This window comes from Colias croceus, chromosome 20, assembly GCF_905220415.1.
Source record: "Colias croceus chromosome 20, ilColCroc2.1".
Classification (NCBI taxonomy): domain Eukaryota; kingdom Metazoa; phylum Arthropoda; class Insecta; order Lepidoptera; family Pieridae; genus Colias; species Colias croceus.
This window is the reverse complement of record NC_059556.1, coordinates 9,519,594-9,541,786: the sequence shown is the minus strand read 5'-3', so window position 1 is coordinate 9,541,786 and position 22,193 is coordinate 9,519,594. Positions and strand designations below refer to the sequence as shown.

The 22,193-nt window shown below is 34.7% G+C and overlaps 3 protein-coding genes and 1 long non-coding RNA gene across 4 annotated transcripts in view; 1 reads left to right on the top strand and 3 right to left on the bottom strand.

Annotated features, from left to right (window-relative positions):
- LOC123700728 (EH domain-containing protein 1) overlaps positions 1–4,535 on the bottom strand; it is a 29,452-nt gene extending 24,917 nt beyond the window's left edge. Inside the window, exon 1 of the mRNA XM_045648045.1 lies at positions 3,164–4,535. Within this exon, the coding sequence (XP_045504001.1) occupies positions 3,164–4,388 (1,225 nt within the window). The 5' untranslated portion in view covers positions 4,389–4,535. The remainder of the gene's footprint in view (positions 1–3,163) is intronic.
- Positions 4,536–9,860: 5,325 nt separating this feature from the next.
- LOC123700738 (DPH3 homolog) lies at positions 9,861–11,107 on the top strand. The gene is made up of 3 exons (XM_045648055.1): positions 9,861–10,069; positions 10,183–10,257; positions 10,394–11,107. The coding sequence occupies exons 1-3, from the start codon at positions 9,962–9,964 to the stop codon at positions 10,460–10,462; spliced, it is 252 nt and encodes an 83-aa protein (XP_045504011.1). The 5' UTR covers positions 9,861–9,961; the 3' UTR covers positions 10,463–11,107.
- Positions 11,100–13,699, bottom strand: LOC123700739. Its single transcript, XR_006752647.1, has 2 exons — positions 13,401–13,699; positions 11,100–12,567 (listed from the first exon to the last, which is right to left on the bottom strand). It is a non-coding gene; the product is annotated as an uncharacterized LOC123700739 (long non-coding RNA).
- A 3,200-nt stretch (positions 13,700–16,899) lies between these two features.
- On the bottom strand, positions 16,900–20,505 carry LOC123700737 (arfaptin-2). Its single transcript, XM_045648053.1, has 7 exons — positions 20,353–20,505; positions 20,093–20,223; positions 19,446–19,610; positions 18,940–19,108; positions 18,410–18,562; positions 17,637–17,805; positions 16,900–17,383 (listed from the first exon to the last, which is right to left on the bottom strand). Exons 1-7 carry the CDS (start codon positions 20,361–20,363, stop codon positions 17,036–17,038), a joined length of 1,146 nt encoding a protein of 381 aa, XP_045504009.1. The 5' UTR covers positions 20,364–20,505; the 3' UTR covers positions 16,900–17,035.
- Positions 20,506–22,193: the final 1,688 nt, after the last annotated feature.

Sequence of the window (22,193 nt, the reverse complement as noted above, 5' to 3'; positions counted from 1 at the left end):
AAATGTTATATTTAAGTGAAAACAAGTTCGGATAAATAACTTTCACTGCAACAAAGGCGCTATTAAAAAGCAATTTCAACTAAATGTCCACCGTGCTACTTCCTGTGCTGTGCTATTGTTTGATTTAAAACTATTTACTTTTAATATTCACTTTTATGTAATTAATAATAAAATTCTGATTGAATTCAACAATACTTCAGCTTTAGTTTAGTACATATATTATCATTTGAAATTATTAGAAAATACATAGACATGTTATGCATTATTTTACATAGCTAAATAGTAAAAAGTATGAAAGGCTCTAATAATTTCTAAACAGGATTTTTTCATAAGCTGTAATAGTTGTTGACTAATAAAAATGTAGTTTCATTTTGAGTCAAGCAATTATGTAACTTCTTTAGTGAAAGTGTAAACTTCTTTAATCATTTTAAAAATAAATTAAATATAAAAGAGTATCAGAAATCTGTTATCTATACATATAATAAATCTGTAGAAGGGTCAATTCTGTACATTGAAAATATTGAAAAAATAAATAGCAGGGGGTGTTACTGGATCGATACCAAACCCAAATATGTGATTATAAAAATTTTTGTCTGTCTGTCTGTCTGTCTGTATGTGAAGGCATCACGTGAAAACTAGCGGTTCGATTTCGATGAAACTTGGTATAATTATACCTTATTATCCTGGGCGTAAAATAGGATACTTTTTATCCTGGAAAAATACGTAGAAAAAAAATAATCTTAATTTTTCAGTTTTATCCATAGACGTTGTTCCGTAGAACCGCGAACACACGTTGCGTATTATTATAGGCCTAGCCGTATTTGGGAATTGGGTCCAATAGATATTTATAAGATGTTATTGTCAGAGGTACTCAAAATGGATAAATAAACCATCCACGCGAAGACCGACATCCGCGCGGACGGAGTCGCGGGCGGAAGCTAGTAAAAAATATAAAAGAAACATGAATGAAGAAAATTGACTCAAAGTTTCCTTCAGCAAGTAATATATTATTAGAGCTGTATCCTGCAATGTTATCAATGATAAGAGCACTTGTATAATATCTACTGATAATATTCTTACATGACTTCATGTGCGAACATTATGTGCAAAGTAATAAGTCAGCCTCGCGGCCAATGTGTTAAATAGTATCCCACCAAAAACATAAATGTAAAAATTGGAGCCGAGTTCAATCGTTGACTTAATTTGCCAAAAAAAGAAATGAGATCTAAATGTGTGCCAAGTTCTGCAGACAGTCCAGAAATTTATTTACAAAGATGTATTAAGTTCTTAGGTTGACTGAAAACTCAATTGTTTTATTTTCCCTTAGAGAACAATGCTTATTCCAAAATATAACTTTTTTAATTTGAATAATATAATTATTTTCACAAAGTAAACAACTAATGACCTATTGAACCCCATAATTTGATGAGGCTAGTTTTTAGAACCTCACAAAATATAAACAGTATGTAAAACTAGCCTCATCAAATTATGGGGTTCAATAGGTCATTAGTTGTTTGCTTTGTGAAAATAATTATATTATTCAAATTAAAAAAGTTATATTTTGGAATAAACATTGTTCTCTAAGGGAAAATAAAACAATTGAGTTTTCAGTCAACCTAAGAACTTAATACATCTTTGTAAATAAATTTCTGGACTGTCTGCAGAACTTGGCACACATTTAGATCTCATTTCTTTTTTTGGCAAATTAAGTCAACGATTGAACTCGGCTCCAATTTTTACATTTATGTTTTTGGTGGGATATCATTACTTTTTGTACAGAAAATTACTCTGCAAATTTGATTTACTTTATAAATATAATACTTTTTATATACGATTTTTTTTTCTTGCGTTTTCTCTGTATAATATTACGCAAATTAAATCATTTCGACCTTCGACGAAGCCTTCTTCCATTACACCATTTATGGTAATTATTTTTGCATGCTTGTATTGGCTAAACATGTTTGTGCTTTATTATTATAATTGTATCACCATTGAATACCATGTTTAAAGCAAAATAAAGATTTTATTTATTTATTTATTTATTTACACTGAAATTAAAACTAAACTAAACACTCATAAATAAAGAATAAATAAATGTGAATATGTAAAATTATATATTATTTTTAACTGTATGAGCAATAAAAGCAATATTTTTATTACAATAATTTTCTTTTATTTTACGTTTAATAACAGTTTTGAATAAAGAAATCATGCAATCGAAGTAATCCGCCCTAGCGATACTAGCGCGAGTGAGTGTGATGTCAGAGGCGCTTCGAATCTACAGATGTTTCGTCCTAAAATATGTAAACTTCAATAATCTATATCTCAGTCATTTATTGATGGATTTCAAAATTTTTTTCGGCCACTGATTAGTTTTGATCTATTTTTTAAGACTAGTAAGGTGAATATACTATTTTCTTTTTTTTTAACTTTTCCATTTTTCCATACAAACAAAATTTATGTCATTGAAAAAAAAATTAAATACAAATAAATTCAGTATTTTCTGATTTTTTCCTTTGTACACTCACTATTACCTAGTTGATTACAAAATTTGAACTTTCTAGGTCATCTGGAAGTGGGTTAGGTTTTGTATATGTCTATAAGTCAGTCAGTCTTAAAAATTGCGATTTTTGGATATTAATATCTACGCAACTGTTTAATCTGTATTTATGAAATTTAAGGTTCTTGTTTATCTTGAGGTCCTCTTGATATGTACCAAATTTGGTTTATATAACTTAAATAGTTTTCGAGTTATAAGGGGGTGAAAAGTGGCTCGAAATGGTTCGTGTAAATATACACACGGCTGCTGCTCGCCAGTTCTCTTCGCTTGAACTCGGCTTGACACGCTGCCGCGTGTCTAGATATTTGTGTTAATTATATATTTATACCCATGATACACACTTCCTCTAAATAGTTGTGTGATTGATAATGTTACTATACATGTTTTATACTTATTTGAACAATTGATATCAAATTGTTATCAACTGTAAAGGTTTTCAAATACATATAAGTAATGAAATAATAATTAATGTAAATTACTGAAGCTTCTTGTAACCTTTAATTCAATACCTTTTTTGCAGGCATGTTTAAACAAAATATATTGAGAAAAAAGTATTTCCTATAATTATTTTTTGAATATATATATTATAGCATATAGACTTACCTTTGATGAGAGGCTCGTTGACAACATTAACATCTTCCTGTGGGATCAAGTCCATGAGGCGCGCGATGTCAGTGGCCAGCATGTGGTCCACCACCTCCAGCAGCTTGGGTTTCAGTGGGTGGAACTTTGTGAAGTCGTGATTAGCTAACAGCTCCTGCATCTTCTTGATGTCAGGGAAGTCTCCGGGCGAAATCTGCTGTTCCCTTTGAATTCTGTCGTACACTTGAGCTAGGTTCTTTATTAATTCCTTCTTCTTGCCATCCTTGCCGAACATAGATGGCATTTCTTTCCTCAACTCACTGACAATGTACGCGTGAACTTTAGCGAGGCGCGCCCTTTTAATCAAGTCGTTCAATTTTCGTAAAGCAGCATTCCTGGGGAGGGACTGCATGTCTCTGAAGAGATCTTGCTCTTCATCTTCAAATAGACGTCTGTTAACATCGTATCTCAGAGGCTGGTCCCAGAATGAGCCAATGTACACTCTAGCCACCTCTGGGGTCTGCAACACCTTCCCTAATGACCACATGAGCGCTCCGTACACACGCATTAGCTGTTGGTGGTCAATCATATCAGCTTTGTTCAATACAATTCGAATTTTATCATCGTGACCCCTCAGCGCCTCTATACTTCTCCTGAATTCGTCAGATATGTCGAGTTTGTGGGCGTCGAACAACAATATAATGCGATCGACACGCTCCGCGAACCATTCTAGAACTCCTGTGAAGTCGTAGCCCCTGTCGACGCGCTGCTTTTCCCCTGACAATATACCGGGCGTGTCGACGATGGAAATGCCCCGCAACACCGGCGACGCAACGGTCGAGCATTGGAATCTGTTCAGGAAGGCGTTTCCGAATTTACTTAGAGGTCGAAATTGCTTTTTGGGGTCTACTACGAGCGCATTACCGGGTATTACACCCTCTTTCTCATCGAACATAACAGCGATAAATCTGTCCGTAGTGGGCTCGGGTCCTATTCTAATTCCGGGGAAATCTCGCTCTAGAAGGTATTTGATAAAAGTAGTTTTACCCGTCGAGTATTGTCCGACGAGCAATATCATAGGTTTAGCATCGAAATCGGGCTCTTCCAGTTGGGGCGAATGAAAGTCGTGGAACTGATGGTGCAGCTCGAGCGGCAATAGTTTAGTTTTGTATATCCTTTTGAGACCCTCCACGACATTTTCGATACTTTCTGTTTTTTCACCTTCTTTCTTAAGCCAGCTAAACATTTTTGAGTTAAATTGTTTTCTTTTTATAGAACCGTATATGCACTTTTCACTCACTACCACTTTATACAAGAATAAAAATAAAACTATTTGAGCGAGACCACTGCGATCATCCTCTTCCACAAAAATGAAAATGATTAATGAATGACGATTGACGTATGACGTGACCAGTGACGTCTTTTCCAAGTTTGCCATTATAATATTAACCTACATGTTGCCAAATAAAAAAATACAATTTCAATACGGATAAAAATCGTTTAGTCACTAATCCTTAGCTAAAATCTTGTTAAAATCAACAAAATACTGGTAATGTTAATTAGATTTACGATAAAGTATCTATTATATAGTTTTTAGCACCTATCGTAGACACTAATATACATTGCTCTGTGCTGTGTATATCTATGCAATATGGAAAAAAAAGGAAAAAAATGTTTGACTTTTGACGACTGCGGAGTGCGGATTCACATTGACATCAGTGTAAGAGCGTTTTCACATTGTCCGGTCCGATATCGGATATCGGGCGCCGATAGCCGATATCCGATATCGGAGGCTAAGTAAAATGTATGATTTAAAGGCCCTACTCACGGTTCAACACAACCCACAATCTGCTGACACAATTTGTTGAAGTCGCGATTGAGCGTTCTCTACTCACGATTCATCCAACCCTCAATCTGCTGATACAATTTCATTCCGCGATTGCTTGCCACAACGTGTGCACGTCACGTTGATGCCTGGCCTGATGCTAAACCTCAACGCAATAATACGCATTATTAATGGATATACTAATTTATGAAATATAAGATAATTATCTTTGTAAAGCTTGTATTTTTTCCAATTTTATTGATAGATTTCAAGGGCTATAAAGTATAAACGGCTATAAAATATAAACATCTTCCTCAAATATGTAAAAATGTCTTTCCCGCGTTTATCTCAAAACCGCCATTTTGCGATTACTGCGCAGCGCGATTGAGCCGAGATTGGAGCAATCACAATACTCACGATTCAACACGCACACAATCTGCTGAGACAATTTGTCGGGTTGCTTCCGCGCCGATCCAATACACAACATGTTGGGTTACGCCCCCAACGTGCCCTCAACTATACTATTCACGACACAATCTGTCAGCTCACTGCAGATTGTGTCAGCAGATTGTTACTGAAATTGAATCGTGAGTAGGCTACTTTAGGTACCTGTCTTTCACATTGTCCGGTCCGATATCGGATATCGGAGCCAACACCGATATTCCCGTGAACTATCGGACGATAATGTTCAGTGTTACCAACTCAATTTTCGAAAAGGTAGTATACCAACAGCAAAAAAAGCACTAGTTTGTGTATTTTCAGTCATTTCTAGGCGCTAAATGTAAAAAAAAATCCTTTCATTTACTTTAAACCTTTTTATTAAGAAAACATTCATTTAAGTATATTTTAAAGGCATTAAAAATACTATTTTTACGGGAGCTATTTTAATACCGTCCTTTAATATACGGCAATTGGCTGAACTGAAGTAAACAAAAATATATTGCGTTCCTAAATTCAACCGTATCTTCGAAATATTAGTGTCTTTTATCTTTATTTACTCATTCTGCCTCGCTCCTCCTCCTACTTGGACTACTGTTGTGCTGTAAGCTGTTTATTGTATTGTTGTCATTGAGTCACAGATTTAGTGCTTTGTTTTAGCGCCGATATCAAACCTGTATAATAAATAGCACATCTAAATAATATTAAGTAATTAATAATATCAAATCTTTTTTTATATTTTACTTTTCCAGCTGTTTTTGAAGTCGGTTTCTTTTTTGTAGTTATTTTTACTGTATGTACAACTACGATGTATCAGTTGATTTTTTTTAAATCAAACCCTTTTTATAAAAAAAAAATTTACAATACGGCAATTTTGTTTAGTTTTCTCTAAAATTTCAGAATTAGAATGCGGTGACCTTACATTTTGTCAAGAACGCGCGGCGACTTTTGAGCTTGTTTGGTTTGTTTACTATTTTGGTTGTCATGGCTCGAATGGCTATATTATTATTAGTCTGTGGTACTACGTAGATAATTTACTGTTCTGTGGTAGATAACTACTACTTGCTCTGTGGTATATGTATATCTTTTTTTACGTCTCAAAATAAATACAACAAATAAATATTTTTATTATAGTTTGCCATGATGACCAGTGTTGCTAGACCTTATGATTTTTCGGGTGATCAACTGATTTTTCAAATAGGTACTAGCTTGGAAAGAAAGGTGTAGTTATAATATTTGTTAAATACTACCCAGAATATTTTAAGAAAGGAAAAGTAAATTTGCATATTATGTTAACGAGGTATCAAAATATACTGCACTTTCCAACATGTACAATAAATCAACAAAAATAGTATGACATATTTTAGAAGAAACTGACGAAATAGTTAATGGAGAAACAATTTTATGACATTCAAGAATTTATTACATTGCGGAATCTGTGACAACGAAGAATTAGTTTAGTTTAATTTATTTCGTTAAATATTTGCACACCCAGATAATAGGTAGAATGATGTACATTCTACCTATTATTTATAGGTATAATATATTATTATTAGCACTATAAAATTGTAATAACAGCACCTACATTTGTAAATGTAATTTGAATTTATATTTGCCAGTTTCGTCGCTTTAATACTGAGTTGAATTTTATTTTATTTTATTTGTTTATGAACATAGCAGTCGTACATGATTTAATATAAAAAAGTTATAAAATTCACTAAGTAATGTTTATACAGGGTTACAGGTTAAGTCGACCTATTCCTGTTAAGAGCGTATAGTAGGGGTCAAAACAAACTGATTTGATCTTATAATACCATATCCAAAAGTTAGTCGTTGAAGAGTTATTGCAATTTTAATTTTTTTCTTGAAAATGCCACTTTATCTTCGCATTTTGCGTTTAATTTTGTATTTTACTTATTTGGTCTGGGTTTTTTTGAGTTTTTATGTAAAGGTTGAGTTAAACAATAATTCTCAGCAATAAAAATCCATATCGCTGCAAACAATTCAAAGAAATGGCTTTTAATCTAAAAATAATAACATTAAAGTAATTTAGTTAACTCGTTTTAAAGAAAGATATTGAAAAAAATCTCTATGAAAATGTGTCTGCAGATGTTTGTAAAAACATGTGCATGTTCTTAGCTATGTAAAAAGGTATGATAACCTCAGGTAGCATTCGTAGATTCCAAGAAATCGGGGATAAACATGGGACAGTGGTAGTAAAGTACAACATCAGAATAAATTTTGTCATAATTTATTTTTCTTAAAAACTTTACAGTTCCTGCTCAACATGACTTCCTCTATTGCGAACACATATTCGAAACCTTTTCCGCAGACTCTTAGTCAAGAGCCAATTAACAACTGGGGTAGTCACCCCAGTTGTTAATTGGTTCCTCATCTTATAGGCTGCATCGATAATTTTTTGTCGTAAAATATCATCAGATGGAATCGGGTTCGGCTCATTGTACACCAGACTCTTCATATGCCCCCATACGTAAAAGTCCATGGGGGTTAAGTCTGGACTTCTAGCCGGCCATGGTATGGGCCCACCTCTTACGATCCATCTGTTTGGATAGTTGATGTCTAACCATTCTCTAACACTTCTTCTGTAATGTGCAGGGCAGCCATCATGTTGGAACCACATGTCTCTTAACAAAGTCAGGGGTATGTCTTCAAGTAGGTCGCTTAAATGTTGGCGCAGAAAGGTCTCATAATTTTCACCATTTAGGTTGTCCGGAAGGAAGTATGGTCAAATTAATTTATTTGAAATTATCCCCATCCACACATTAAGACTGAATCGTCTTTGTGATTTTTTTGGATTCTTCTTGTTATGATTGCCACGTGCTTTCGGAGCCCAATAGTGAGCGTTATGGTAGTTTGTGATCCAAGTTCTCGGGCAACGGTTGCCCGAGAACTTGGTCTGTCTCAGTGGAAAGTATAGTTCACAATTAACACTTCAGGATATTACCCATATTACTACATGCCCGTGCACGTGATGGAAGAAGGAGATCCTTTAAGAGGACTAGATTTTTATTAGATTCATGTTGAATGCGGATCTGAAAAACCCCTCGTTTTTCAAAAAAAAAAATATGGACAGATGAGTCCAAATTTTATCAAGACGGTATCAACGGTGAAAATTATGAGACCTTTCTGCGCCAACATTTAAGCGACCTACTTAAAGACATACCCTTGACTTTGTTAAGAGACATGTGGTTCCAACATGATGGCTGCCCTGCACATTACAGAAGAAGTGTTAGAGAATGGTTAGACATCAACTCAGAGTCTGGTGTACAATGAGCCGAACCCGATTCCATCTGTTGATATTTTATGACAAAAAATTATCGATGCAGCCAATAAGATGAGGAACCAATTAACAACTGGGGTGACTACCCCAGTTGTTAATTGGCTCTTGACTAAGAGTACTCTGCGGAAAAGGTTTAGAATATGTGGTCGCAATAGAGGAAGTCATGTTGAGCAGGAACTGTAAAGTTTTTAAGAAAAATAAATTATGACAAAATTTATTCTGATGTTGTACTTTACTACCACTGTCCCATGTTTATCCCCGATTTCTTGGAATCTACGAATGCTACCTGAGGTTATCATACCTTTTTACATAGCTAAGAACATGCACATGTTTTTACAAACATCTGCAGACACATTTTCATAGAGATTTTTTTCAATATCTTTCTTTAAAACGAGTTAACTAAATTACTTTAATGTTATTATTTTTAGATTAAAAGCCATTTCTTTGAATTGTTTGCAGCGATATGGATTTTTATTGCTGAGAATTATTGTTTAACTCAACCTTTACATAAAAACTCAAAAAAACCCAGACCAAATAAGTAAAATAAAAAATTAAACGCTAAATGCGAAGATAAAGTGGCATTTTCAAGAAAAAAATTAAAATTGCAATAACTCTTCAACGACTAACTTTTGGATATGGTATTATAAGATCAAATCAGTTTGTTTTGACCCCTACTATACGCTCTTAACAGGAATAGGTCGACTTAACCTGTAACCCTGTATATCTGTGACTACGACCACACAACATGTTCTATTATTAAAAAAAGAAAAACAGCATATAAAAAAAACAAGCCTCACAATGAAATTGAATATTGAAACTAGATTCTGACTCTGCAGAGGGTACAAATCCAAACTCCGCAGTCAGCAGATTAAACCGGTTTGAAAAACATAGTTTATTTATTACTATTTATTTTATTTAAAATAAAGTTTATTTTTTGTAACATAAATGCATCCACTGTTTTTTTTTTAATTCTCCATATATCTACTTTTCCAGTTTCTGGCAACACTCATGATATCGGGACGATATTATCGGATAATGTGAAAGGGCAAATTGTGTCCGATATCGGATATCGGCTATCGGCTTCCGATATCCGATATCGGACCGGACAATGTGAAAACGCTCTAATTGTCAAATGTCAATGGAATAGTTGAGTTAACACTTAACCATAGTTAATTATTTAATATCGATTACTTTTATGTTTATCACATGTGATTGCTTCTTGAAAAAAAATAAAATCATTTGAGCAGATTTGAGAATGACTGTGTTTCATGACGAGGTAGAAATTGAAGATTTCGAGTATGATGAAGACGAGGAAATGTATTACTATCCGTGTCCATGCGGGGACAGATTTCAAATCAGTAAGGTTAGCTCTAAGGGTTAGCTGTTCTAATAAGTTATTTGAAAAAGTGTTTGGGCTTCAAATGTTAAAAATACAGTATGTATGAATAATTAATGTACAATAAATAATTATTCTAGGAGGAACTGATGGCTGGAGAAGAAGTAGCAACATGCCCTAGCTGTTCCCTTGTTGTCAAAGTTATTTATGATTTGGTGAGTATTGATTTTTAAGAAGGTACTATTACTAATTACTCTTTTATATCAGAATCATTTCGTTGAATTGTTGTAATAAACAAATATCTTTTTATTATTACAATAATAATATGTAACCTGTTGTTATCAATTTTAGGAAAAATTCAAAGCAGAATCAGAGGAAATGCAGAAAGACTCTGGTGATAAAGAGGCTGTGAAAGCTTGAGAAAATAACTGAAGGCCGCAAGGTCGGGATTGAATAATTCATGCTCAGGATCTACAGCAAGTGACATGGAACAGGGAGCTGTGAACCAAACCAATAAATGATGCATACTGAAACTATGTTTAATTGACTACTCATTAATATTTCATGACTAACTGTAAAATTAATCACAATAACATACCATTTGAATACATAGTTCAGAGATAGCTAAATCAGAAATCAGAAGTTCTTTATGATCAGTTTCTTTAGCTGCAATTTTATTAAATTGCCTAGAGAATTGGTTTTAAGTATATTAATTCATTGTGTCTTTTAATTCTCACAAAAATGGAGATGGAAATTGGAATATTAAACAAGTTATGGAGCCTTTACAATTTGTTACAGTATGCGTCACGTAAAAAGAACGCTGGATGAAAGTGATGGGGTGTGTTTGCGCGTGGATCGAGTTTTGCACGTAAGCTATGTGCCCATTATTTTATTTTTGAACTAGGCTAGCGAATTGTGGCTTCGCAACTACCTATTTGTTATTCTTATACCACCTCATAACACCAAATAGACCGATAAATCGCCAATGCGCAGCTTAACCGTCAGCGTTATTTTTACTTGACGCAACCTTATCAGGAGTATAAATGAAATACAATACTTTCAAAATTGTCCTTTATTTTACACTATTCACACAATTTCTTACACATTGTTTAAGCACTGCAAATATCAGAGACTGTCTTTAAACATGTCCAGTTATCTGAACATATTTCTATAGACGAAGAGAAAAACATGTTTAAAGACAACCCTCATGTGGCATAGTGTTTCAAGTCAGCGACATTTGTCCTTAAAACTACTGGATCTTATAAGTACATAGTACAAGGAGAGCAAAAATAAAATGCGTTTGACTAGCTACAGATAACATCTCTAGATTTGCTATTAAAGTTTATAAATATTGTCTATTTTTAACTTTATATAATATGATCAGTATTATGCAGATATTTATATGCACCTATTTATATTATAATTATTATATTTATAACTGGAAAAAAATAAATACTACAAAGTATACTGTGAAATAACAAACATGATAAACTCATAAAAAAATAATACTTATAAGTACTTATGTATTTAAGGTGTACATAAGTTTCCATATTTTTATGGGTAAATTTCAAATTTGTTATTTTTACATAATCTTTACTACAAGAAATATATTTTAGGGCAGTAAGCTGCTGCATGATTCTGATGAATAAGTTTGTAAGCATTATAACACGAATTTTTTGTATTTACACAAAATTGATATGGCTGTGTAAATACTGAGTAATATTGGTTTTTATGAACTTTACATAAAAATGTAACCATATTCGAAATTTGTAATAACATTAGGATTATTAAAAATACTGTAAATATAATTTATAAATACATTATGACTAGTGGAATCATTCAATTGTGCATTTGGAGTGCTTTATGATTAAATTTTTACATCCTATTTATATGTTTAACAAATGTGATGTGCTTAATAATATATTTGTTTAGATCTGCAATAAATAATGAAGTATTTATGATCTTTTTATTGAAATAATCTCTTGATTACAATATGTCATGTAAAAATTAATAATAATCAAAATAAAATTCTTATGTTCAAATATAAATGAACTAAGTGAGCGTAAAAATACGCAAAAAAAATAAAGTAAAATACTATGGAATATTTTAAAATTAATCATTGGCCGAATTTCCGTTATGCTAATAAAAAAAATATCACACCAAAAAATAAAGCTTTTTGCATTTATCTGTATCTCTTATCTATAAATATTAAAGAGTCAATTATTTTTGTCAGACATAGACTAAATTATTTTTATTATTGCGTTGAAATCTAAAAGAGTGGAGCGCCAGCACCATGGAGATCAATGACTTACATTTTTTAGTTACCATCAAATAAATAATTTTGTTTTTGTTCCTTTCATGTCCATTCCACTCTTTTAGCTCAGAACAAGCTAAGAACTATTTAAATCGTATTCAGTAGTCGTAGTCGTATTTCAGAGATTTGCTCTCTTTAAATAGTTGAATACTAAGGCGAAACAGATTATTATTGTATGAAACTGTATATCTGCATACAAATTCATACATGCCTAATGCCGGCACTTCACATAGGCCAACGCGTTCGCAAGCGCGTTGGCACATGCACTTGTCCAATGTGTAGAACGGGCGTTCGCGCGCTCGTGGTAGGTATTTGAACGTTGGCCAGCGCGCTCGCGAGCTTGCCGCGCGGTGTCGGAAACATCAAAGGACACTTGTCGCAAGCTTGGCGCACCATCCACACATTGGCCGCGCGATCAGTTTGACTGTAGCAGCTATCAGGAGTGCACGTTTTTTTCTTGCGGCGAATTAACACCTAACTTGACAAAATGGCGAACAATATGAGTAACGAGGAAACATTTAAATTTATTGAGCTCTATCAGAGTGAAAACTGCCTGTAGAACCCAAAAAATAAGTACCATAAAAATAAAAATGTTGTACCTATGTATTAAAAGTGCAAAATAAATAAGGTTCTTGGACATGCCGTTTTTCTCACAATGTTTTACTTCACAAAGAGCATCCTACTTTAATATTATTTATTTATTCAATTTATTTCAGATAATTGCAATATCCATATAATTGTTAGTATCTTGGTACCTTAAAAACTACGTTAGTATTAAAATTACACAATTAATTATTAACAATACTATTTTAAATCAAAATGTGCTTGAGACATGGATTTTAATCCAATGTCTCAAGACATTGCATTATAAATGTGAAAGTGTGTTTATTTCTTTGTTTGTTACATCCATTTTGAATACGTCCGCACATTGGCTCGAACCAAACCATACTGAACGACCTTCCAATGTGTGGATTACTCACAAGCGCGTTTGCAAGCGCACCGCCAGCGCGCTGGCGAATGCGCTGGCCTATGTGTAGAGGCGACATTATGCTATACGCACGCTGGTTACATCCTTACATTCTGTATACTTTACATACCTTTTAGCTTAAACAATAATGCTTATAAGTAATATGATTTTCATTCGACTGATTTAGATGGCAAATATTGTATCGAAGTTTTAAACATTTCAGTACCTTATTTTGGCAGTTATATTTTGTTATTTACTTGCATCTTCTTTAGCGCCATTTCTTACTTTAAAATATTTGATACTGTTAATTGGTAATGTTTTACTGCCATATTCCATATCCAATAAATTTTAATGTAAACACGAGTCTTATGCCCGATTTCACCAGTAACCCCTAAACAGTCTCCTAAGTAAGGGTTCCTTATTTTAAGGGACCCTTCAAATCACTACCTAACCTAAATTCTGTTTCACCATCCTAAGGGTCACCTAAATAAGAGAACCCTAGTTAAGTGACGTTTAGTGTGGGGATGCTACGCAATGTTAGTCGAAAAGTGTATCGACTATAGGATTCTATTGATATTTAGTTGAAAAATCACTTGATTTTACTTAGTTTATGTGTAAATATTGAGTTTGTTACCTTAAAAATATATAAAACCATAAAAAAACACAACTTTTTTATTTTGTCTAAAATCAAACTTCACAGTGACATTTTTAATGACAAATGACAATGTCATCGCGTGACTCAAGTTGCTTCGTGAAATTATTTAGGTTTTTTGATTTTGTTGCCGGTTGCATTCATTGTTTGATTCGTGTTATTTTTCTTTGGTGTTTGTAATTATATTAGGTAGAATAATGGCAGAAAAGAGAAAACGTGTACAAAATTTATCTGTCATCATATTTTTTTTAATCCTTTTGATCTTTCGCAGTAAATTCGCGTTCGCCTCGGTTATTTTATAATTCTATAACTTCAATTGCTTCTAAATATTTGTATCGTCGTCGCTATCCATTTTTAACACGTTAAATAGGATAAATATCTGTCACTTAAACGTTAGGGGATCGAATATTCACCCCCTAAATTTTAAGGGCTACCTAACGCCTTTAGTACACCGACGCGTTCGCGTGCGGCAGCGAATCTCTGCGAAACTACAGCGTAGCGAAATATCTGCGAAACGTTAGTACACAGCAATGTTTCGCAACTTTTTCGCATTGATATGCCATTGTCATTTTTGACGACTGCAGGTGCAGACGTAATTTCAGAATGTCATCTCAGTCAATGTCATTTTTAGCAACTGGTGACACATACACAACAATATATTTTTCTTATCGTTTGGGTGAATGCACCGTTTCAAAGATAGTAACTCAAGTATGCGAACAAATTTGGAAAATACTACAGCCAGAGTACATCCCGGTTCCTTCTACTAAAACATGATTGGAAATAGCTGAAGCATTTCAAACAATATGGGGTTTTCCTAATTGCCTCGGGAGTATTGACGGCAAGCATATTGTTATTAAATGTCCACCTAACAGCGGCTCACTGTTCTATTGCTATAAAAAACGATTTTCTATTGTGTTATTGGCAATAGTTGATCCACATTACAAATTTACTTACATAGATGTAGGATCATAATTATGGTAAAGATTCCGATACTACAATATTTGAGAACTCATCATTTTATCAGCTTTTAAAAAGTGGACGGTATCTGAATTTGCCAGCTCCAAAACCTTTGCCAGGTTTCAAACAGACTACACCACATGTATTCATTGAAGATTTAAATTAGAAACCTTTCTAATGAGACAAGAGACGCAGCAATGAATGACAATGATAAAAAAAGATTTAATAAATCATAAAGTAGGGCACGAGTAGTAGTAAAATGTGCGTTTGGCATTTTAGCACAAAAATTTAGAATATTCTTGAGGCCCTTTGAAACAGATTTGAATAATACTATTAAAATTGTTAAAGCTGCAGTATACTTGCATAACTTATTGCAGATACAAGAAGGTGCACACACATACGATAATAAACAATTTTCGGACACTTTAGGAGCATTCGTACCAATGCATGCCAATAGACATAGGGCAGACTTAGCAGCGCTTAATGTTCGATCACAATTTGTAAATTATTTCAAAGAAAATTAAAAACATAAAAATAAATGTATGAAATATAAACAATAAATTTTTTACCATCTATCAGAGTCTTTTCTTGAAGTTTTCTCCATGCTACCTCTTTTTTGTACGTATTTTTATAATCTGCGTGTCCAATTGCGTATAATACGGGATAATCTCGAATAGAATGCAAAAATAATTCAGTATTTTCGGCATCCATGGCCAATGATATTTTATGTATAGATACGTTATTATAATACTCACAATATAGTATATAAATAAACAAATAGTTGCCATGGCAATTGGCATTTTGGTACGTTGGTGGCGTATCTACCTCTTGTTTCTATATACATATAAATATATTATCTGTACATATAATAAATCTGTAGAAGGGTCAATTCTGTACATTGAAAATATTGAAAAAGTAAATAGCAGGGGGTGTTACTGGATCGATACCAAACCCAAATATGTGATTAAAAAAATTTTTGTCTGTCTGTCTGTCTGTCTGTCTGTCTGTATGTGAAGGCATCACGTGAAAACTAGCGGTTCGATTTCGATGAAACTTGGTATAATTATACCTTATTATCCTGGGCGTAAAATAGGATACTTTTTATCCTGGAAAAATACATAGAAAAAAATAATCTTAATTTTTCAGTTTTATCCATAGACGTTGTTCCGTAGAACCGCGAACACACGTTGCGTATTATTATAGGCCTAGCCGTATTTGGGAATTGGGTCCAATAGATATTTATAAGATGTTATTGTCAGAGGTATTCAAAATGGATAAATAAACCATCCACGCGAAGACCGACATCCGCGCGGACGGAGTCGCGGGTGGAAGCTAGTATATATTATTTCTATATCACTTCTATATAATATCATTGTCCATGGACGCGAAAATCTGTCCTCACCGACAGAATGCGAGCGGACGCTATGCGATGCGAAACTCACGCGAAACTTCACTAGCGAAACTTAAGCGTCTGTGTAATGGCCATTTCGCAGTTCCTTGCGAAACAATACTGACAAGGACGCAACTATTTCATCTATCTATGTGCTAGAGTGAGACATATCATATGCGAAAACCTTCCATACTACTGACAGATTTTTCGTTTTTTCGCTGCCGCTCGCGAATGCGTCGGTGTACTAAAAAGGCGTAGTAAACAGCAATGTTTTCGCAACTGTTTCGCAATGCGTCTGTGTAATGGCCATTTCGCAGTTCCTTGCGAAACTATACTGACAAGGACGCAACTATTTCATTTATCTATGTGCTAGAGTGAGACATATCATATGCGAAATCCTGCCATAGTACTGACAGATTTTTCGATGTTTCGCTGCCGCACGCGAACGCGTCGGTGTACTAAAGGCGTAACGATATAAGTGACACTTATCCGTCGGTGAAAGCAAATTTTACGTTAGGTATCCCCTAAAGTGACTTAGGTGACACTTAAATTTTACGGGTTGTTGGTGAAAACGGGCATTAGCGACCTTTTTACACCGTACCATTTATGACAAATCACATATTTTACAATTTCTTCAAAATCAAGTCAGATCGATCATCGAACATACAAATAGTGCATAATATTCGAATATTAATGAAACTGTATACTTATCTCTACGCGGAGCGAGACGGCGCGGGTGAAGGCGAAGCGAGTTGAGCCGTTGTTGGCAGCTGTGGTGCGTTGGCAAGATGTGGCGTGGCGTTGGCAAGATGCGGTGTGGCGTTGGCAAGATGCGGCATGGCGTTAGCAACGTGTGGTGTAGCGTTAGCAATATGTGGTGTGGCGTTTGCAACATGTGGCGTGGCGTTGGCAACGTGTGTATTTGCGCTAGTGTGTGGTGCGGGTAATGCCGCGGGCACACTGAAGTGTCGCACGGCCGCTTCCAGCGCCACGTTGTTGCCGCTGAAGTACGCGGACACCGCGTTGTGGAATAGTAGCAGTTGCTTGTTCATCACTTTCACCTGAAATGTTCAGTTGTTTATTAGTATTTTTGTCTTACAAAATGATGGAATTTGGATATGTGTGAACATGTAGGCAGAATGTATTTTTATGAATGTGCAAGTGTTTGTGCCGGCTATTACATAATAGGTATGTAGTGAGGAGAACGATGTTTACTGCTTGACTGCAATTGTATGCGTACAATGTGTACACTATAGAATACGATATAGCTGACTGTGTGTCTGATTGGTCAGTTTTATGTGTGTGTGTGCTAACCCGGTTCTCGTGCAGCAGGCGCAGCTTGACGGCGGAGTCGTCGCGCAGGCGCTCGTACACGGCGCGGTGCCGCTCGGCCGCCGCCCGCAGCGCGGCCCCGCTGGCGGCCCCCGTACCGCCCGCTGCTTCTGCTGCCTCCGCCTCGCTGCGGTACGCGTCGTACTCCACCCTGTATAAAATAAATATTTCAGGACAATTTTCACACACGGCACGATCTGATCCCATACTAAGCTTTCGCTTGTGTTATGGAAACCAGATGGCTGATAAACATACATATATAATTTTTAAATAAATACCTATATAAGTATAGATAATTAACACTCAGACACAGAGCAAACATCTATGTTCATCACACAAATATTTGCCCCGGGTGGGAATCCAACCCACAACCTCTGGCTTGGAAGGCAGGGCCACTACCAATCAAGCCAACCGGTCAGTCGTATATACACGAATATTTCAATATGCTGTAAATAAAAATATCGTAACTCTCATATACATATAGTTCACTTAAAAAACGGAACCAGGCTTCTGCAAATAAATTTTTTTGTAATAAAAATTGGCACTTGTTTGTTGTACGATGTTATTCTTGTAAAATTAAGATTATTTTTTTCATTTCATCTGCAATCAACGGTATTCGCTATAAGCGAATGTGTTGCCTGGGAAAGTATGACGTGTAGAACGAGCCCTCCAGTGAGGACAACTGCTCTTCTAGTAGTAAATTTATATTATATAAATTAAGAATTTATATAAATAAGAACACTAGTCCTGCCAACCTGGCGGCCTCGTACTGGCGAATGGTGAGCAGCGTGTCCTCCATGCTCTTGTGCGTGAGCGTGTTGAGCGAGTTGTTGAAGAAGTGCAGCGCCGCCAGCAGCGTCTCACCGTTGCGCGTTAGCGAGCGCTGTGTATCCGCGTTGTACAGGAACCTTAACACAATATTATATTGTTATATTGAAAATATTGTTGAATTAATCTTTCCATTATGTTGGAAAAGTTCCGGTGTTCTTTAACCAACTGCGAAAGAAGAAGGGTTGTTTATCGAATGTGTGTATGTATTTTATTATATTTGACACGCTCTACAGCCATAAATGGTGATCGGATTTTGACTAATCATGTTAATCATCAAAATTGTGATAAGAACAAAGTCTTCTATTAAATTCGAATTTATTGTATTCATAATATCTTCTAATTTCAATTAAAAATTGTCTGAAAAACCTGCTGTCAAAACATGTTCATTGCTCATTAATTTCTATACATTACGATTATTGAAAAGTGAAGGTAAAAGCTTAGAAAAGTGTCTCACTGGTTCTGCAGCTCGGGCGACTTCTGCGCGAGGTCTGCGAAGGCCTCGCCGAGCGCGCGCTGCGTGGCGGCGGCCTGCGCCAGCTGCGCCGCCAGCGCGCCGCTCAGCCGCAGCACGTGCACGTACTTGCGCTGCGTCTCGCGGAGCGCCTCGATCTGCGCCTCCAGCTCTGACACACCCACACATTATGATATATCACTCCTAACCAATAAGCTAGAATAATAACTAATAGAGTGAACTTGTAAACTATCTATACTAATATTATAAAGCTGAAGAGTTTGTTTGAATGATTTTATTTAATTTAATTTACGAGTGTAGCAAAAAATTATACTTTTATTTCTATTTATCCGGTATAATTGAGACTTAATAGTGATACATATGATCATGATAAATATAAATAGGAATATAACAATATCATGAACATGTGACAACTAAAATTTTACCGATACCACCTATGGTATTTGTCCCTTTGAATAAAGAGTCAATTATAATTTAATGAGATTTACCTGTATCTACAGTCCGGGAGCTCTTGCCCAGTTTTTCATACAGCAGCTGCTTGGTACACTTGTATGTGGAGACACTCCAGTTCTTTATGTTCTCAAGTTTGGTGGAGCCCGAACGGAGCAGCGTGCTGCTGCCTGCTGCTCCATTCTGAGATACATCCGGTGGAACTGGAATAGATTTATATTATTTTTAGAATTTCATATCAACAATATTGAATACTTCACAAAATAAATTCTAATATGAATTTATGTAACAATTAAAATTATTTTACATTTGTATATGTTAATTTTATTTTCATTATAAATATCTACTTATTAGAAAGATGAATTATTTTAACAGTTATTAATAATTATTATTATAAAGAAATTTTTTTATGATAAATTTGCATTTATAGTAGCTCTATGTAGAGCCAAATATTATATTATTTATTTATTTATTTATTTAACAGTTTTATGTACCATTACAAATTTTACAAACTATAATATTAAAAGAAAAGGAAACATTCACAGCACATAAGGCAACCTTATCGCTTATCAGCGATCTCTTCCAGGCTGCCCAAGGTAAAGGATAAAGATTAATATTAAATGGGTACACGGGTGGCAATGAAAATAAAGATAAAAGAGAGAAAATAAAATACAATATTACTTACCATAAGCAGGTGGAAAAGTCATGGAGCGCGAAGTAGGGAATTTGGCCTCTGTTCCCGATGTTATGGAGTCACTTGATTCGCGTAAGGGTGGTGTATCTTTTAGCATTTCGTGGATACTCCGTTCCGATTGCCTGACACACAATAAACACATATATTTTGTTTATAGCACGATTACATGTTAATTATGCGTATAATCGGCCTACAAAAAAAAATAAACAAATCCTATTTAAATTCCAAACTCTTACACATAAAATGCTTACCACTTCGACATCTTGCCGGCGCAAGATAAGTTGCTCGCTAACAAGATAGGTAAGTCTTCGTTTTCTCTATAACAGTACTTAGAGAAATATATATTGAATTAAATACGTATACGCTTATGCTTATTCAAAATGTCAATCATATTAATTTATGTACAGTTTCTCAGTCTACGAACGTTACCTATGCACTCTATCTTTGACTCTATCATTTTTTGACAATTTTGTAAAGAATCAAGAATGAGTCACAGATTATATATCTGACTGTCAAAATTGACAGCCGCATAGTGTAGCCAGAGCGTAGACAGAGTAGAGCGTAGGACAGAGAAACTCTCTGTCTACGAGCCAGAGTTTTGAGTAGGTATAGGTAAACCAGAATCTGATGGCAATTAGGGAAATCAAAATTTTGAGTGTGCAACCCTAGGGAAAATGGACTGAACGATCTTGATACTGCTTATTTTTTATTTTGTCCTCAACATCATTAGTCACATTACATAAGTGCACAATACTGTACTAAATAATGAGATATCCACTTAATATTATGTAGGTACATACTTACATGTATAATATACATATTACTATTATCTATGTAATACATATTACATATTATTTACACATACCTATATTTGTATATTCATTATCATTATGTCATGTAAAAATATGGATGTAATGATAATGCAGATCAAAACTAGATAATGCTAATAATTTTTTTATAAAATAAATAAAAACTATGTTTATTTTTAGTATTAACAGATAAACACAATATCAAATTGACTTAGACAGCTTGGACTTGACGAATAGCCGTATTGGAAACTCTTGTAATAAGTTTTCATAAAATTATGTTGTAATCAACAAACAATATTATAGTTACCTACTTATAATATTTTTAATTTTAAGTATCAAAACGGGTAAACAATATTGTATTCACTGAAAAGTGCTTCATATTGGTTGAAATGATTGTTAAATCATCTCAATAGATGGCGCGCGGTGTGTCCCTTAAGACACATAAAACTGAAAGGATAGAATAAATTCGATTGCTCAGGCGGGTCACGAGTGGCTGAGTTGGTTAGGCATCCGCCCCGGAATGGCGCGAAGGATGCGGGTTCAAGTCCCGCCTCGTGATCGAATTTTTTCTATCCTTTATAAATTTATATTTATAAATTTATAAAACGGGTAAGTCCAATTTACTAATAAAATATTCAAAATTGAAAATTGTGATGTGTTTGACCCTTCTTCATCGAATGTTTTTCCATACACATTATAAATAACATCTCTTGCTTGTGATCGCAGCGGCTTTTTCGACATTTTCGAAGATTTTTTAGACAAAATCCTAAAAATTATTCATTAATTCCAAAGAAGACAAATAATTTGACAACCAATTTGATAGTTGTTAAATAACATTGCCATATGAAAATCTTTTATTTCTTAATTATAAATATGCCATCAGATTCTGGTAGACCTATACCTACCTACATCCGCTGCTATTCGGAACAAAGTTCGGAACCTGTGTTCGGAACATTAATAATACGTGGATGGTGAATGTGGTGCTGAAATTTGGAAATACGCCGGGCCGGGAATAAATTTGATACCCGAGAAAGGACATAGGATAGGTTTCATCCCGGAAATCCCACGGGAACGGGAACTATGGGGGTTTTTCTTTGACTGCGCGGGCGATGCCGCGGGTGGAAAGCTAGTATGATAATATAATATTCATTGATGATTTATTAAATGGAAGCTTACCAAAACCGGTTCAAGCGAGAGCTTTCCTAACGTTTTGTTGGTTTTGAACGATTACTGGATAGATTTACTGGATTGAACGATTACGGATAGAATTACTGGATTGAACG

Excerpts from the sequence above, each read along its gene's own strand:
- LOC123700737 (XM_045648053.1), bottom strand. Across the intron at positions 18,563-18,939 it reads TCGCCCGAGCTGCAGAACCA|GTTCCTGTACAACGCGGATA; the intron begins GTGAGACACTTT and ends TATTGTGTTAAG. Across the intron at positions 17,384-17,636 it reads GCCTGCTGCACGAGAACCGG|GTGAAAGTGATGAACAAGCA; the intron begins GTTAGCACACAC and ends TGAACATTTCAG.
- LOC123700738 (XM_045648055.1), top strand. The coding sequence starts at position 9,962 with ATGACTGTGTTTCATGACGAGGTAGAAATTGAAGATTTCGAGTATGAT. Across the intron at positions 10,070-10,182 it reads ACAGATTTCAAATCAGTAAG|GAGGAACTGATGGCTGGAGA; the intron begins GTTAGCTCTAAG and ends TAATTATTCTAG. Across the intron at positions 10,258-10,393 it reads TCAAAGTTATTTATGATTTG|GAAAAATTCAAAGCAGAATC; the intron begins GTGAGTATTGAT and ends TATCAATTTTAG.